The sequence below is a fragment of the Trematomus bernacchii genome, unplaced genomic scaffold (assembly GCF_902827165.1).
Source record: "Trematomus bernacchii unplaced genomic scaffold, fTreBer1.1, whole genome shotgun sequence".
Lineage (NCBI taxonomy): Eukaryota > Metazoa > Chordata > Actinopteri > Perciformes > Nototheniidae > Trematomus > Trematomus bernacchii.
The window spans coordinates 468,138-487,368 of record NW_022987559.1 but is presented as its reverse complement, the minus strand read 5'-3'; the positions used below and the strand labels follow the sequence as shown (position 1 = coordinate 487,368).

General features: G+C 43.1%; 1 protein-coding gene across 1 annotated transcript in view; it reads right to left on the bottom strand.

Annotated features, from left to right (window-relative positions):
* pou2f2a (POU class 2 homeobox 2a) overlaps nt 1–19,231 on the bottom strand; it is a 55,371-nt gene that overhangs the window by 20,402 nt on the left and 15,738 nt on the right. The window contains 7 exon segments of the mRNA XM_034123998.1: nt 583–674; nt 1,224–1,326; nt 1,835–2,134; nt 2,438–2,557; nt 3,513–3,569; nt 4,032–4,066; nt 4,844–4,909. Of these exon segments, the coding sequence (XP_033979889.1) occupies nt 583–674; nt 1,224–1,326; nt 1,835–2,134; nt 2,438–2,557; nt 3,513–3,569; nt 4,032–4,066; nt 4,844–4,909 (773 nt within the window).

Below are 19,231 nucleotides of genomic sequence, written 5' to 3'. Positions count from 1 at the left end.
TTTCCTGCTTTTGTAGATCGACATTTTCGCCTGCCCCACAATAAAATTAAACCGTTCCCACTTCCCTGCATTATTTTTCTTGGAGCCAGCACCAGAAATAAAAGCAGTCTGTGTAAAAACCTCCCCACAGTCGAAAAACACAGCTTTTAAAACATTACAGAGAGGTTTCAGTCTGTGAGAGTCCAGATAGGAAGAGACACAAGAGTGTTTGTATTACTGTTGCAGAGACGGTGTTTTAATTTTCCACTGAGTAATGCTTGAATACATGTCTGATCTTCTGCATGTGTATGAGCCCCCTCAGGTCTCCCTAGTGCCAACATTAAACATGGAGGTGCAGCATTCAGTTTTATGCACAAAATATATTGAACAAAATTACAAAGATTACTGCTACTTTGTTTCTGTCCGTTTGCTGCTGCATGTATAAAATCCCCCAGATATTAATTTCTTACAGTGCAGTGTACATTTTATTATTGTTTATTACAATTTTTTTAATTCTCGTTTAAATGTTATTTCTTTAGCGTTTTAGATCGCCTTGTTTGCTATGTAAAATATATCTCCTTTCCTTGAAAAGTGTCCTCATACCTGTGCTTGGAGTCCCATTCTGCTCGAAGCACACATCAGGCTCCCTTGGTTTTGATGAGGTAGCGAAAGGAGATTTTGTGGCGATAGGAGTCCTGAGAAGAAGCAAATAATCAGCTTTAATAAAGACAAAAACAAAATCAAACCAACAGAATTTTATCTTAAAGGTCCCCTATTACACTGTTTTTCATCAATATATTATCGGTCTCAGATATATACAAAACATGTCTCTGATTGGCTGAAACACCAAACAGATCATTGCAGCATCCCATAATCCCCTCTGTTTCAGCCCTGTTTCAAAAGTGCTGATTCTCTGTATGTTACTTTAGATGAAAATAAGGAGCCCACCAGTTACATTGGTTGCTGATTGGCTAATGGTTACACAAGCCAATACATCGTTATGACATCATAAAGTGGCCAAAATCTGATCAGCTCATTTTCAGACAGGTTTTTATATAAATGGATCAGGACAAAAAGAGAGAGAATCTTTGTTCCTGAAACTTTCAGAATCTCTTTCCACAGAGGGGACACATGTTGATGTAGAAAAGACATGAATATGTGGATTTTGCATAATAGGTGACCTTTAACATCTAATTTCTGCCAAAAAACACAAAAACAGGATGCCAGTAGCAGGTGTTCCCCACCTTGGCCCTGCTGTGGCTGTTGGAGGAGGTACTGGGCCGGAGAGGGCAGAGAGTGACCGGGCACCAACACCAGCTGCTGGAGCTGGAGCAGCTGCTGGATGTCCTTTTGGGCACAGAGAGAAACATGTCAGATTTTTTAAAGAAAGTTAGAGGGCTAAGTAAAAGAAAACATATGTTATCTTTCTCCCCTGGAGGTTTTGATTTTCACTTAAAGTCCCTTCATTGACCTATTACACAAAGACTGCAGATCACTTGAGGAAAAACTAAGAAAAACTAATCATTTATCACTTGTATATAGACTCTTATGGCACTACTTCTATTCTATTTTATTGTATTTAATTGCACTATTTAAAAAACCCTCAACATCCTAAATCTGACCGAAAACCTGCACTTAGTTGATCGAGTTATAGTAGGACACCCTGAAGTGGGAGGAAAAACTGTGTTATCGTAAAAGTTATGTGAAGAGAAATGGAAAATATGTGCATTGGTGCAGGGTGGAAACTGTGAATCATGAAATAAGCATTCAAGCACGAATAATTTTTCCACGGCTTGATACTGGGTTCCTCAATCAAGCCGCTCGACAGGAAGTGGCTCTGATTGGCGGGCAGTACCTGGGCGGTGAGCTGGATTGGCTGAGGGAGATTGAGCTGGGGGGGCTGGACGCTTTGGACTGTCTGGTCCTGTGTGCTCTGTCCCTGGGACTGAGACTGGGCCTGAGACTGGGCCTGATGCTGCTGCTGGGCCTGATGATGATTGGCTGCTGCTGCGGCGGCCTGAGCTTGCTGATTGGCTGCTGCGTGGGCAACGTGAGCGGCATGCGCTGCAGAGGACTGCTGCACGGCTGCTGCTAGGAGCTGAGCCTGAGCCTGCTGGAGGAGAAGCTGCTGCTGAGCTGGGAGAAGAGCCGTCAACTGAGAGGAGAGGAAGAGAGGATAGAGGGGGGAGAGGAGGAGAGGAAGAGAGGATAGAGGGGGGAGAGGAGGAGAGGAGGGGAGGAGAGGAGGGGAGGAGAACATTGAGATAAAGCAGAAAAGATTGCAACGGACAGAAGGAGACAAAGAGGGAAACAAAGTATTTAAAAAGCAGCACAAGAGAAGCAAGCAGGGCAAAAGCAAAGTGTGTGTGTGTGTGTGTGTGTGTGTGTGTGTGTGTGTGTGTGTGTGTGTGTGTGTGTGTGTGTGTGTGTGTGTGTGTGTGTTGTAAGTGTGTCTCACCCCTGCTAGTTGGGAGCCGGTCAGCATGAGCTGTGTGTGCTGCTGCAGGGTCTGAGAGGGGGTCGGGCCGTGAGAGAGAGGGAGGGCCGGGGACATCTCTCCACACTCCTCCATCTTATTCTGTGGGAAAGACACATGTGATAATGAAATTAAAACATATGTGTATCTAAACAACAAGTTATCAATCAGTGGTGGAATTAGTCGATACTGTGACTCTGAAATGTGCCAATATGCGAAACAATGACTTTTGAATGAACACTTTGATGCCAGTACTTATGCACTTCGACTTAAATAGGATTTTGAATGAAGGATTTAACTTTTTCTTTCAAACATAATTAGCAAGTAACTTTTAACAACACGCTTGCAAAAATAAAAGAGCAAGAGATATTTTTAACCACACTATTTAACTAAATGAGCTTACCTGGCTATTGACGATCATGATAGTGAGTGTAGAGTATTTAAATGCAAGATGCTGCCACATGTAAACTGATGAGAGATGTGTCTCTGGTGTTTCTCAGGCAATGAGAGTCCACCACTCTCTTTATCTATTTATGGCACCCAGGGATGAGCTCTCCTCCCAGGATGAGGCATGTTTGAACAGGCAGGGGACTTCCAGCTAACTGATTTGCATTTCTCCAGCGGTATGCAAATGAGGATAATTTCTCCTTTTCGTGGAAGTTGTAGCATTATACATTTATTACAATTCTTTGTAAAGGGAGAGTGCCATCATCCTCTGAGTGAATGTGTTTACATTGAGGACCGGGTGGAGAGTCGACACATTATGGACCTCAACGTTAAACGAGACAAAGGAGCAACTGAATGAGCAGCGATGAATACAAAGCTGTACTGTCAATAAACCTGGAAACACAAAAGACGCAAACAGAAGCCCAGACATGCACAGACAGAGTGGTGACATGGACACACGGACACATGGACACATGGACACACACACACTCACTCACACTACACACTCACACTCACACTCACACACACACACACACACACACACACACACACACACACACACACACACACACACACACACACACACACACACACACACACACACACTGACCTTGTTGCTGCTCAGGGCTTGTGAAAGGGAATAAGGATTGACTTTCATTGACTGAGCCTAGAAGACACAAAACACACGAATATCAGAAAATACTGCAAATAATTACTCGAAATGCAATCTGTGTATATTATTTTATACTACAAATAGTTCATGTATCAATAGAAAACATTTTTTAAATAATTGTAATATCTTTTTAATAATAGTTTCAGTAAATTATGAAGAAGAAAATGCCAAAAACGAATTTCTTAAAAGATCTTAAAAGTGAGGATTTGTTGCTATTTCCTGTTTAATTTCCTTGTCAGTTGAATATTTGTAAGGTTTTGTTTTCTTAATCACAAACAATAACATATTCAAGATCACATCTCTCCGTAATTCTTCACATTAAATGAAAAACAATCGACAAATGTATAGATAATGGCATTAACCAACCCTACAACTATGACTGGCACTGTTATCGTTCTTGTATGAATGATGTCGGAGAACGAGGTGTGAGATAAGTCGTTATAATCGAAGGCGTACCTGGTGATTTGATTCAGGTCCATTCCGCTCTGAATCTGTGTGGGAGGGAGAGGAAAAAGTGAGAAATCAATAGAGCACAAACAGCAGCTCTGACATACGGCGTCACGCATGTAGAGCAGAGAGAAACTAACGGACTATTTACTCACTGTACGTGCTGTACTTAGGTAAGGAAATGTCGGTACTTCGGTTGAGTATATACTAATAAAGGACTGGCTTATCTAAAGCTAGTTGAGTAGCACTTCAAATGTTTTGTTTTCTGCTTTCTTCAAGTTTGTATCTTCCTGGTCGAATGCACTTATTGTAAGTCGCTTTGGATACAAGCGTCAGCTAAATGTAATGTTGTATGCTAGTATGAAATGTTGTTTTTCTAAGAACACTTGGATTACTTAAAAAAAAAAAAAATGTATTATTATTATTTTATATTGTAGAAAAAAGTTGAATTTCTTCCCTTTTTTACATTTATTTCACAGGGTGAGTTACTGGCTATTTTACAGATTGAGCTTAATGACACATTAGCAGTATATCAAATGATATAACTAAACCCCACCGTAACAAAGTGCAACATTGAAGTGATGAACACATAAATGCTTCCACAATTATAATACAATCATTTAATGTAAATGACTCTGAAACAGGCCGTACAACATAATGAGTATTTTTTGGTATATTTTGCCATGCTAATGTTGAGTATGATTTTGAAAGCAGGACTGTTACTTGCAAATGAGTGTTTTTGAACTTTGGTATTGCTGCTTTTTCTTAGCATAAAATATGTACGTTGTGTATTTTCTGTGGATAACGGCAGCACATCTCACCTGCGCCCTCCATCGGAGAGTTGGCCCCGACTTTCTCGACCTCTGCTGGCTTTGACATCCTGATATCTGCAACAGGAAGACGCGAAGATAAATAAGTCGGCAAGCTTCTTCAAATGTATGTCAGAGAAGAAAAAAATGCAGACAGCAGCAGAACATATTCATGAAGCAGGCGATAAAGAGTCTGAATGACGAGAGGGGAAAGAGGATGTCCAGGGCGTTGTTGTCGGAGGTTAGAGTGTTTTCAGGTCACAGACCTACACACTGTACAACAAACAATGAATCATTCATTCACTGCAGCCCACATTCATTCACTCTTTCCAATTAGCGGTTTGACAAAAGGAGTAGGCTGACCAAAGTGTTTGCTCCTTCTAAAAATATAACTCAAGGTGTTTACGTGGGAGCAATATGCTGCAAAGAAATTCTCAGGTTGTGTGTCATTCATTACGAGACCACATCACTTCCTGGTTGATACTGTACTGGGACAGCACCTACAGGCAACATCAGAGAAGAGAGGGAGGCATTCGACACTCTATCTATTCATCACAAGGTGGACAGCATTTCGATGTGGTGGAAAGTAACTAAGTACATTTACTCAAGAATTGTACTTGTTTGACATGTTTGTAATTTACTTTATTGCTACTTTAAACTTCTCCTTCCCTACATTTCTAAGGCCAACACATTATACTTTTTACTCCACTAAATGTATTTTAACAGACATCGATACTAGTTATTTAGTACATATAAAAACACATGAATATGCTGATATGGTATAATGCAGTACTACTAATCTACACAGTATTTCATGTAAAAACAAACTACTAAAAAGCTCTCACATTAATTAACACAGGATAATATAATACTGTGAGAAGTTACATTGTGCATAATGAGTACTTTTAGTACTTTAAATACAATTGATTCCAATACTTTTGTACTTTAACATTTGGAAATCAGGACTTGTATATGTAATGCAGTATTAACACCCTAATATTTGTACTTTTACTAAAGTAAAGGATCTGAGTACTTCTTCCAACACTGGCATTTTGGACGCAAAGAGGAAAGATGATTTAATGAGAGTTTTGTGGTGTGTGTGTGTGTGTGTGTGTGTGTGTGTGTGTGTGTGTGTGTGTGTGTGAGTGTGTGTGTGTGTGTGAGTGTGTGTGTGTGTGTGAGTGTGTGTGTGTGTGTGTGTGTGTGTGTGTGTGTGTGTGTGTGTGTGTGTGTGTGTGTGTGTGAGTGTGTGTGTGTGTGTGCGTGTGTGTGTGTGTGTGCGTGTGTGTGTGTGTGTGTGTGTGTGTGTGTGTGTGTGTGTGTGTGTGTGTGTGTGTGTGTGTGTGTGTGTGTGTGTGTGTGTGTGTGTGTGTGTGTGTTGAAATATGTTAAATCAAGGCATTACAATTTTTTTTGTCTGGAAGGATAAGGGACAGTTTTATGTTTAAACATTTTGCAAAACATTTTTGTTTGCCTTTATTTAGCTTTGTAAGATGTTATAACTTGTTAATGAGATATTATTAATTGTTCTCAGTAACTTAATGATTGGAACTGTTTTTATCAACACTGACAAGTACAAAACTGCTTTGTAGAGGTCAGAAATTCTTATTTATAATGATATCATGTCCACGTATTCACATATTCAGAGCAGATGCACAGACGGCAAAGTATTCTGTGTGCATAGAATTAGCTTGTTTATTCACTCAGATGTATTATCTCACTATTAAACGTTTCATTTGTCTGAAACCACAAACTGAAAGACACAGACGTTTTTGTTGTGTATATTTGAAATCTTTTTTTTCTCTTTTCTCTCTCTCCCTGACACACACATACACACACACACACACACACACACACACACACACACACACACACACACACACACACAGAAACACACACACACACAGCCACTTCCCTTTTGTGAAAAATGCAAATCTGCCCAACGACCAACTAATTTTATCTGCCACCTGCATAATAAACTCTCAGTCTCCCTCCCCCTTTCTCTCTCTCCCCCTGTTGTTTCTCACATTGCAGATGAGAGACGGTGCATTTTAATGGCACCATTAGTTTATTGAGTTTAGTGTTCTTATCTATATTATACATTAGCTAAAAATAATTGTATTGGACTTTGTGCAATGCAAACATGCGAGTGGTCAAACTCGTTTTCCACCATCAGGGGGCAGCAGTGACTCATGAGAAGATGACCACCACTGACCCGAGGCCACTGTTAAATAACCACAGCATCAATCCAATGCAATCATTATGAAGACAAGAATCAAATGAACGACTCCAATATCATATTCAGCGACTAAATCAGGTTTGTTATAGTGACAGAAATGTGAGAACAGTGGACTTTAGTACATGCAGCTTCTTTAGGGGAAGGGGGAAGTGGCAATGAGCTAGAAAAGCTCCAATCTGCCGCCACACTGGTCCGGGGTCAAGACACACACACACACACACACACACACATACACATACACATACACACACACACACACACACACACACACACACACACACACACACACACACACACACACATACACATACACACACACACTGACCGCAGGATTTCCCTCAAATAAACGGACTTCTGCAAAAAGCTAATTTGGTCACAAACCCTGTGGATGCAACATCTGGTTAATCTATTCTTAGGGTGGAGTTGTGGTTATTCCAACATTACAAGTGGTTTCTGTGTGGGTATTTTATGGCAATCATGGCAATGCGTGAAACCCCAAAAAACTGCCCATTGTTGCTCAATTTCTGGTGAAAGTGTGAGGTCTTCCTCTCAAGATGCACACGTTTAAAAAAGAAGTATTGCGTATTAAATTGGCCTGTCCGATCAGCAGTATGTGCAGCACTAAAACCCAACTCCACTATATAAAGTAATTGAGCAGCTCATAAAACATCTGTAACATGAAGTTCCCAAAGTGCCGCCTCTCGCAGGACACGCAGGGAAGGTGTGTATTGATTCATGTTTCAAAATGGCCTACAGACAGTGTCATGGTGGATAATGTGGTCAGTAATACAGTAGTGGGACAGTATATCAAGATGCTGCGTCTTTTTCTCACTTCCCCTCCCGACTTCCCCTTGTACCGGGTTGAACGCAGAGTGCTAAACCCAACACTTACTGTCAGCGAGGCTATTAATATTAGCGTGCTCACTCTCTCTTTACAAACCCACTCTTTTCGACACATTGCTGCACACACACACACACATATTCTGTTTGACACAAGACACATTTTATGAGTGTATTTCAGTGCATTTGTTTTAAATAGTACAAAATATATTAACAGGGGCTCCTTGTTCTTCTTTAACAGTAGTGTAAAGATGTTTTTTTTCCAAAGTAGAATGGTTGATTACTATTTCGTCCCTCATTAAGATGTTTTACTAATCTTACAGCAAAGCCCAGGGTTTAACTTTGAGCTGCTCCGTACTCTAAAACAGAGCAAATTAAGTGCTGTATAATCCTGTGTCACGAATACATGATGCAACAGAAAGGAAGAAGCAACAGCAGTCTGTGCTCAGTGTGGACAGTTTCTGTTATTCTCCTCTGGGTATTTTGGCAGAGATGAAACTCCGCTGTAACTACCCTCAAGACCCCACCAGCACCCCCCCCCCCCCCCCCCACTTCCTGATTCAGGACACAGCCTCATGGCCAAAGGGTCTGTCTGGGAACTGCAGTCATCACACCTGCTTTCTACGGATTAAAAGCACTAAACAAGAAGTGCTAACGGTAGATGATTCTGATTGCAAATTCATATTTTCTGTTTAAAACTGAGCGTCGAAGAGTCCAGCTGAACAGCTCTCACACATCTGGATAAGAATGAGAACATGAGTAGATGTAAACATTTGTAATAAAGAGTGTAATAATAAGGCAAGGAATTGAATCCAATCCATCGTTTCGATCTAAGGTGCTGACATTGTTGGTTGTTTTATCCGTTATCTTATTTTTTGTATTGACCCCTTCACAAAACACTATGACGACTTAAAATGCTTTATATGAATTCATAAAACACCTTTTGAATAAAAGCAAATGCTGCTTGAATTCAGTCAGACGTCACTGTGAAAGGCCTACGACAATGACCACCTCCCAGTGCTGAATTATGTAGATGTTGGTGTAGAGAATAAATATACTTTTTCACGTATTGCATTGATGCAATTCGGGCCCACTGAGAAAGATTGGCAAGAAGCCTACATTGAACTCACCTTTAATTAAAAATAATTAGAAATTCTGCATTTATTCACTCATAATTCTGGCCTTAATTAGTCAAATTGCCGTAACTGTTGAGTTAACTTTGAAAATTGTAGAAAAAGCCTCCTCAGTTTTGACTTAGCAAATGTAATAATTCAATTTTTGGGACATTTGTATTCTTTCATTTACTTTCTGAACCATTACAATAATGAAGACATTGGTTATACATTTATTGTGATCTCATTTGGTTGTGTTGTTGTTTGTAGCAGGTGTAACTCTGGTCAGAGTAACTTACTGACAGTCGCATCAGTGACTGACCACATCAGGTTGAGATGTGACTCTTTACTCATGAATTACTCACTGATTATTGACGCATGTCATCAAATGAACCTGTCATTTTTAGGAAATCATACCAAGAGATCACACTCTGATAAATGCGAGCTAATTGACATTTAAGATAAGATTTCTGGTAATCGGTGAGTCAGCTAACAGCCAGTGTCCTCTGAGACTCTCTGTCGGCCATCTGTCCGACCGCCAACACAAGGCCGAGGAGCGAGCAGAAACACATTCTTCTGCTTTCTTTTCATCACTTTCTTGAATTAAATTCTGAGAACTAATGCTATTTTAGGCACTTCCCCTTCAGTCTAAACAAAAAAAATCAAGTATCTTTATGTCAGAGTGCTGCTGAAATGAGTTTTAAATTAATTGGAATAAACGTCATTCATTCAAATGTTATATATGTATAAGTGACCTGTTATGTTGTGATAAACCCCCACCACCTCAAACACACACACACACACACACACACACACACACACACACACACACACACACACACACACACACACACACACACACACACACACACACACACACACACACACACAGAAAGTTAACACCATGTTTCAAAGTTGCACAAGATGAGACACCTTATCAGCAAAATATCTATTAACTGGCATTAAATGCAACACTTCTGCAGAGCCAAACAACAAGAGGGAAACTTATTCTAAGAATATAAATAAAAAATCTAATAAAATAAAATAATATATATTGGCTGCAACATCTGTTCTTCCATTGCCAGTACTTTAAAAAATAAGGTGTTTAAAAGAACGTTGAACCTTTTTTTCCTCGAGCTTTTTTAGCATTCATTATTCAGTACAAACACTGAAACACTGAAACACACACACACACACACACACACACACACGCACGGGTTTGCAAGGTGTCTGACCTTTCCTTCCTGCGACATCCATCCATCCGTCCATCCACATCTTTCCCTCCGTACCACCTCTCGCTCTTTGATGCTCTCTAATTAGCTGAACTTGTTAGACCCAGTGGCATTAATCAACAGCATAGACACAGTTCTATCTCTCTCTCTCTCTCTCACACACACACACACACACACACACACACACACACACACACACACACACACACACACACACACACACACACACACACACACACACACACACACACACACACACACACACAAACAAAGCTTAATTGGCCTGGGTAAATGAAGGCCAGCAGAGAGAGGGCTGCACAGACAGTCACTCACCTGGCAACCACATACTGAAGAAGTCCTTCGCTGCTATTGCTGCTGTCTTGGTCATATCTGTGTGAGAGAGTGTGTGTGCGCGACGTAAAGACAAACTCTCACTCTCCCTTCCTCCCTCCCTCACTCTCAAACCAAAAAAGGAGGAGTGTGTTAAATCATATGGTTGAGAAGAGTATTACTCTCTGTGTAGTCCACACCCCCCAAAGCCCCACCTCCTCCCCACATCCTGCAACACAACAGGAAGTAAGCCTCAAAAGAGTAGGAACTCTGCACAGAGGACAGAGAAATACAAGACAAAAGAAGAAAAAAAAGAAAGGGGACATGCTAGAGGTTAGAGAGTGGGAAAGTGAGTGAGCGAGGAGATAGAAGAGATAGACAAGGTGAAAAAGAGGGGGATGACGGGTGCCGACGGAAAGTGATGGCACGCTGGAAACAGCAACTCACACACACACCAACACACACACACACTGACACGAGAGGAAAACAGAAAGCGGGACAATCTGACCGAAGAGTGGATGATACATGTGGAGCTTTGATCCCTGAAACTCAACTTTCACTGTCAACTTTGAGATGTTCCTGTTGTCTTCCATTAGTCATGACCATCTCCTCTTGGTCATATGTGTGTGTGTGTGTGTGACCGTGGGGTTGTGTTGTTTGTACATGAGTGGGAGTAAGGTGGTCTGTCGAGGGAGGTCGACACAGACAAGAGAAGATGTGAGATATCCTCAGATACGTTTATGCCTCTCTAACCCGAGCGGAAAGAAAAAGTCACAACACTCCGTACTGTACCACTGACCACCCCACACTGTGGTGCTGCTCACCACAGAAAACTGCACCACGTGTCTTCACGAGAGGCATGAAAGTGGAACAATGGAGAGAAAATTAAACATGAGTCACTATCAGTGGGATTACCAGACTCAGAAGGTGCCAACTAGGTGAACATCTAGAGTTGAGGAATGATCTATAGAGAGCATGTTTCAGCAGAAAAACTGCCTTCTTGTTCAAATATGAAAACGTGCTGCTGTGACAGTTTGCCGAGGCGACCACAAGATGGCACTCTTGATTCTTTAATCCTGTCGAACAAATAGGCTCCATCTGCGGAAGAAAGGACCACTGATCACCCCCCCCCCCCCCCCCCTCCGTCTCCCCCTCCGTCTCCCTTGGTCCGAGTTCACTAATTCAAAAGCTAACGGCAGCAGAGTTCCCAAGTTTAACCTTATAAATACTTTATGTGGTGATTTACAACAACCCAATGTACTGCTGGAGAGACGCTCAGTGAGAAGTGCATATGGCGCTGCACTCCAGGTGCTCTCTGTTAAATAGAGACATGTTTTTATACATATGTCCTTAAATACATCCGGGTTTAGATGTTTTGAAAGATGTACACGTATATTAACTACGAGGTCAACATCAGTACAGAAGCTTGGGTACACTGCTTTCTAAAAAAACTCACAAATGCACAACAGTTATGGGGATTTACAGCTAAATCAATTAGCCGATAAAGGTTGACTAACAGAATGATGAACTGATAGTAGATTATTAATTCAAACTAAATATTACAACACAAAGATTTACACTTAAGATAAGATTTAACACAGAACAGAACAAAAACAGACGACACACACAAAGCATCAGGAGCAATCACAACCCTCTGCATTATCCAAATGTGATTGGTTGTTATGTAAAATAGATTATGTATTAAAGATTGTTAATTAAATTAATGTTTTAAATGGGATTTGGGATATGCTGCTACTCTTTGTCATCTAAGTAGAGTGAACAACTTTTGGTTTTGTCCTGACAAATAACAAAATAAATGTAACAACGCCACCTCTGACACTTTTTAGGCAACGATTCATTGATTAATCTAAATCACAATAATGTCATAATTGTACGTATAGGCCGACCTGTCCAACGCCTTTAAGCGCAGACTGGACAACAAACAGACTTTAACGCCAGAAAAAATGTGGCCATGTTGTTTTTGTGTTAAGGTTTGGACCTTCATTAGGAGGCAAACAGACAGACTGCTGTCAGTGACAGACGCGCGTTGGGTGGGGGGCGTTTCTCCGGGTCAGAGGTCGTCTGGGCAGCCTGGCTTTGGCCGTGACCTTTATTCAAACTCCAGTCCACCCACACAGATACCGGAGTGTGTGTCTTTGTGCGTCTGTTTGAGTAGCTCCAAATAGGTGGCTGGTGAATCTAAGTGTGCTCTTTGTGTGTGTGTGTGTGTGTGTGTGTGTGTGTGTGTGTGTGTGTGTGTGTGTGTGTGTGTGTGTGTGTGTGTGTGTGTGTGTGTGTGTGTGTGTGTGTGTGTGTGTGTGTGTGTGTGTGTGTGTGTGTGTGTGTGTGTGTGTGTGTGTACAGTTCATGGCCATGGGGGGCCTTCCTGCCCCTAAGAGGTTTGAGCATTGGTTACTATGGAGACCTAGCAACACTAAAGCCTCACTTAGATGATATTTGGCCGACGGCAAAATGGACTCAATTGAAGAGGACAAATTAACACATAGTACACACACATCTGAGAACATATCTAGAATACATCTTGTATTCATCCGTGTTTCAAGTAAGTATTTCTTACTCACACTCTGACAGACTTAATGTACTCAAATTAAATTGGTCATTAAACCATTTTTTTGTTGAAGATCACCCGTTTTATTTTTATTTTGTATTTATTGAACCACCACCAAGCTTCTTGACCCAGTGCAGCAATCCCTGTTTTTATTTCCAACTGAAAGATATCATATAAAATAAAAAAAGATATATATATTTAAATTATTTTTATTAGGGAATGTGAGTTATGTTAACGCAGTGTTTTGCTCACCGCCTGAAGTTATGTTTGTAAGACAATAAACACACACACACACACATATATATACACACACACACACACAAAATCTGATAGTGGGACCCCAGGGAGGAGGATGGGGGGAGGCTGAGGCCTCTAGAGCGCCATCAATCACTCCTCTGTCAGAGAGAGAGGGAGGCAGGGAGGGAGGGAGGGAGGGAGGAGGGGGGGGTTACTAAGAGGGGGGAAAAGAGGAATAGTAAAGAAAAAATAAGGGAAGGGGATGAAGGAGAAAGAGTGATGGGGATGAAGGTGAGAGATAGAGAGAGGATATTTGCTGGGGGTGAGGACGCAGTGTGTGTATAATGGGTCGTTGCAGGGACAATTCAGAGGGTCTCAAACCAGCTCCGGCCCTCCGATATCTACTGCAGCCTGAGGCCTGAAGCACACACTGCCTCTAATTCATATAATCCATCATATTCCTCTCCTTATAGAGGGGACAGAGCGCGGTGACGGACCCGCCAAGGCCTATGCACAGTTTGACAGAAAGACTCTATTCTGCAAGGTGAGAGATTTCAAATCCAGTCCAGAGTATAGGTGTGTGCAGGTGTGGCCCCATGAGGGTCTGCAGGATTATAAACAGTAGGTGTAGCGCTGTGGCGACTACAGAGGTTGAGGTTTTGTATGAGAAGCAGCAGGGGCTAAAACACACTCTCACTGTTGGCTACCATGGGACCCGGCGCCATCTCACACGCTCACACGCGCCGCCTACACCTTTACAACACATCTGCCTCTCCGGTCCTAATACCTTTCAATCTCTCCCCTCTTTCTCCTGCGGCCCCTCCATCCTTCTCACACCGTTCCCCACCTCTCTATATCATCTCCCCAGCCCATAGGGAGCCGGGCTAGTCTAGACAGACACCGCTCTCTCCCACGGCGCTACCAAGGTTGAAGCTCAAACCTTTTTTTCCTTCCTCACCCCCATCATCTTCCTCTTGTTCTGGCACAAGAGCAGAGGGTCTTCTGGGAGAGACTGGTGGCCTTCATCGATGCCTCGAGGAGCGCTGAGGCCACTTTACACCAAACTGGTCACTTACACTGACAAAGCAGCTGTTGAGGATTGAGCTTTGAGGGTCTCCCAATGAAACACAGTAATGGGTGACTTTAGTTATGCTTCTATGTCCACTAACCCTCTCAATGTGTCTGTTGGTGCATATATAGGATATACTTATTTTTATACATATTTTTATATATATTTGTTTTTGTACTCGGGATTGTGGGAAACGGTATTTCGATCTCTCTGTCTGTACACACAAACTGAAAGATTGACAATAAAGTTGTCTTTTGATTCACCTGGTGTTACTCAAACCCTCTCATCATCATCCTCATCTCATCATCATCATCTGTTGCGACCTTCCCTGCTTTTTCTTTCTCCGTTTCAAACTTTTCTCCTCTTCCTCTCCTGTCTCTCCCCCCCCCCACCCCCCCCCCTCTCTCTCTCTCCATCCTGCTGGTCAGCAGCAGCCGTGACATCACCGGCCACTGTTCTCCGCTCGGATTGGACACTCGGCCACGTTGCCAGGCAACAGCAGTGAAAGGTCTCGGCGCTGGCGTGTGTGTGCGGCGCGCGCCTGCATGTGTGTGTTTATGTCTGTTTATAGCTACGTGAGTGAAAGGTGTGTGAGCGATTTTCCTCGCCGTGCCCTTTATCTGTGCATGAAGAATGATCAGCACAGATCTACTTCTGCGCTTTATCTCAGATCAAAGCATGTAGATGATTGGGCTGCACTCTCCTCCTCCTCCTCCACCACAGAAGAAGAGAGATGTGTGTGTGTGCGTTGCCTTAATGAAAAAGAAAGATGGTACGAGTGTGCGGGCGTGTCAGTGTCTGCACTTGCGTCGAACCAAATAAATGTGTACGTTCGTGTCGAATACGAGTCTGTGTCTGTATGTTGTGCGTGCGTCTAAATGTGTGTGTGCGTCTAAATGTGTGTGTGCGTCTAAATGTGTGCGTGCGTCTAAATGTGTGTGTGCGTCTAAATGTGTGTGTGTGTGTGTGTGTGTGTGTGTGTGTGTGTGTGTGTGTGTAAGCCCCCGGGAGCGGGTGGTTATTGTATCTGACACAGCGGCTCTTTCTCGCGCCTCATATTTCTGGGCCGATCGATTCCTCTGACTCCCGACAAGACAATAATCGCACCTCCCTCTCTCACTCCATCACTACCATTATTACTGACCTCCCCAGGGAACGAGCATCGAGGAGGGAGGGAGGGAGAGAGAGAGGGATGAGGAAGGAAGGAAGGATGGAGGGAGGGTGAGGAATGAGAAGGGGGGGACATAGAGTTGATCAAATGAGCCTATGATGATGAAAAAGCAAAAAGGGACAGTGTTGAATATGAGGCGGCCTGGAAAAGGGACATCGGTGGAGTGGAGAGCAGGAGAAAGAGGGTGAGGAAGTTGAGATAAGGCGATGAGGGGATGACAGAGGAAAGAGAGTGATGGAAAGTATGAGCAAAGGAGGAAGGAAACCAGCGAGCATTGTAGATCACGGCGAGAAAAGGAAGGAGTGCAGAGACACAGAGGGCCGAACGGAGCGACAATAACGGAGAGAATTAGTGGAGGAGAGATGAAGGATTCGCACTATCTTCTAATAAAGGAGAGAATGAGAGACAGGGACCGGAGGAGGCAGATAGAGGCGGGAGGAGAGGGTGTGTGGGGGGGGGGGGGGTTAGACTGAGGTGAAAGAGAGAGAGAGACAGAGAAATATATAGGAAGACACACACATTTAGAACGATGGCTGTGGAGGTCAGCGCTCAGAAATATTATTAAATTGACAAGAGTACAATAGTTGATTGGCAGGCTGACTCCTGCACTGCCATTCAGAGGAGAAGAATAGAGACTCACACACACACACACACACACACACACACACACACACAAATGCATGTACATCTTCAGTTTCACAGAACAATCAACACAGCATGTAGAGACATGGACTCACACACACACGCTGTCTTTGTCTGTGTGTGTGTGTGTGTGTGTGTGTGTGTGTGTGTGTGTGTGTGTGTGTGTGTGTGTGTGTGTGTGTGTGTCCACGGCCGCCTGCCTGTCACTGCTGTGTCTCTATGCTTTGAATCCAGATTACAATTACAGTAATTGGCTCTCAATTCAAGGGATTGCTGTTTGACCCCCTCACCTCTCTCTCTCTCTCTCTCCCTCTCTCTCTCTCTCTCTCTCTCTCTCTCCCTACACACTGCACCCCCTTCTTCCCTTCCTCCTCCTCATCAATATTCCTCCGCCTCCTCTCTACCTGTATCGCTACATCCATCTTTCTCTGGGTGCAATCCCTCTCCCCCTCCATCCCTTTCTCTACCTTATCCCTATCCCCCCCCCCCCTCCACACACACACACGTACTTTATCCCCAGATATATAACTATCCTTCCTTCCTGTTTTTTACTTCCTCCCCCATCACACCAATTTTGCCACTTTCTTCCTCCCTCATCTCCCCCTTTCTTCCTCCCTCATCTCCCCCTTTCTACCTTCCTCTCAGATAGTTGGGGAAACAGGGAATCTATTGTATGCCATACTTTATTCATGCCGTATTTATTATGGAGAGATAGCTATTCAGCTATACAGTCGGGGGGGGGATATTGTGCATTTGGGAGAAAAAAGTGGATAGATAAAAAGACGGAGGTAAGGAAAGGGTGTGATAGAGGTGGTGGTGGTGGTGATGGTGATGGTGGGGAGGTGGTGGTGAAGCGAGCGAAGAGGAGGAGGGGGGGGGGTTAGGAAATTGGTCTGGCTAGCGGAACAGCTTTTCACCTCTCTCTCTCTCTCTCTCTCTCCCTCCCTCCCTCTCTCCATTCTGCTTTGTATTCTGCAGAGATGACAGGGGGAAAGCTTTATTGCTCCGAGTTTGTATCGATCGGGGCCCCTCTAAGGGGGGAGGCCGGGGGACGCGCTGAGCAGGCCCTTTCTCAACGACTGCAGCTCCACCACCCCCCTTTTCTCTTCTCCTGCCCAAGCCTCCTCTCCCCTCCTCTCCTCTCCTCCACCCCCACCCTCTTCCTCCTCCTTCTTCTAAACCCTACTCTTGCTCGCTGGCTCGCTCTGAAATTCAAATTCAAGGCTCTTATTCTCAAAGGTTAGGAGAGGCAGAGCACCAGGAAAGCAAGAGAGGAGAGATTGAATGAGAAGAGAGATGCAGGCGTCTGGCTTCTTCCCCTGGCCCTGAATGGCGCTGGGATCTGATAAAGAAGAGCCCACAAACACAAACAAGAGAAGAAATAGAAAAATAAAGAGAAGGCAACAATAACATATTGGCCAAGAGGAATACATCAGCCGCTGTCTTCCTTTCCTCACATCCTTTCCTCACATCCTTTCCCCTCTTGATTTTGTTGACAGGCGAAGAATGAGCCGGGTCCAGGCATGCATAAAGCCGCCTGCTCGGTCCTCGTTAGAGGGACGCGAGGAGAGCGGAAATACACAGGAGAGCGGAAGAGCCATGTGGATCACACCAGAGACTCTCCCAGGTTTCAAAACTCCATTCGTCTATTTCAATATTCCATTTATCACAATACCTTTTTCTCTTTTCAACAGTCTTTCTATCTATTCTAATACTCTTTCAATACTCTATTTATCGACTTCAACCCGCTATTTATGTATATGAATACTCGTTTTATAATTACACAATACTCCATCTTTTTCAATACACTTTTTCGTTTTTTTCTTAAACTCTTTCAATCTATTCTAATACTCTTTTTAATCTGCTATTTATGAATTTGAAAATGTTTTTCATATATTTCCATACTCTATACATCTATTACATACTCTGTTTATATATTTCAATACTCTTTCGTATCTCAATATTCTTTTAGCAATTTAAAATACTATAATAGTCTATTCTAATACTCAATATGTTTACCCATTAACATGTTCTATACATTTTTATACTCTATTTATCGATTTCAATAAGTGCAAAATAAAAACAAAAAATCTTCTTCTCACAAGTGCTTGCTAAACTAAAATCAAAACAAAGCAGCGACAACAATCTAAATAACAAATCACCGCTCTCCAAGCGTCTTCCTATTAGCTCTCCTGTTTGACAAGCATTAACTAAAAAGGGGGCGAGACCCCAACGTCAAAGCCACAGCCAACTGACCACACACACACACACGCACACACACACACACACACACACACACACACACACACACACACACACACACACACACACACACACACACACAGACACACACACACACACACACACACACACACACACACACACACACACACACTATTTATCCGTTAATGGCATGCACAGCGCTGCGGCGAGGCTGGGAGAAGAACAGATTGTCCATCAGGGGGTTACAGGGTTCAAGTCCATGACCAGAGGGCTAGAGGAAGGTTAGGGGGTTGTAGGTTCAACTCCCAGGGGGTGAGGAGGATCCCTGCTGTCTCCCCGTCCGACCCCAAGCACCCCCCCCCCCACCTCCCTAAAGCTCCTCCAGGACAATATAGCCCCGCTGCTTCACTTCCCTCCACCCTCCTTTCTGCTCTCCATCCCGCTGCTGGCCCTTTTAAGCCCTGCTTAGTCAGATCACACACATGTAAACCTGCGCCCGCAGACTCTCTCCGATTGTCTCAGATGTGCAGCCTGCTCATACACAAACACATTCAATCAAACAGATAACTCACTGATGCACAAATATATTCAGAAAACTCACTCACACAATTCAAATGTTTTGGTATTGCTATCTTGTTTCCCCATATTACAGCAGATCATTTTATTTTTTGACCTGTTTTATGATTGAAACAGATTCCTTTTGCTTTTCCAACTCCATCTCATTTACTCCTCCTGT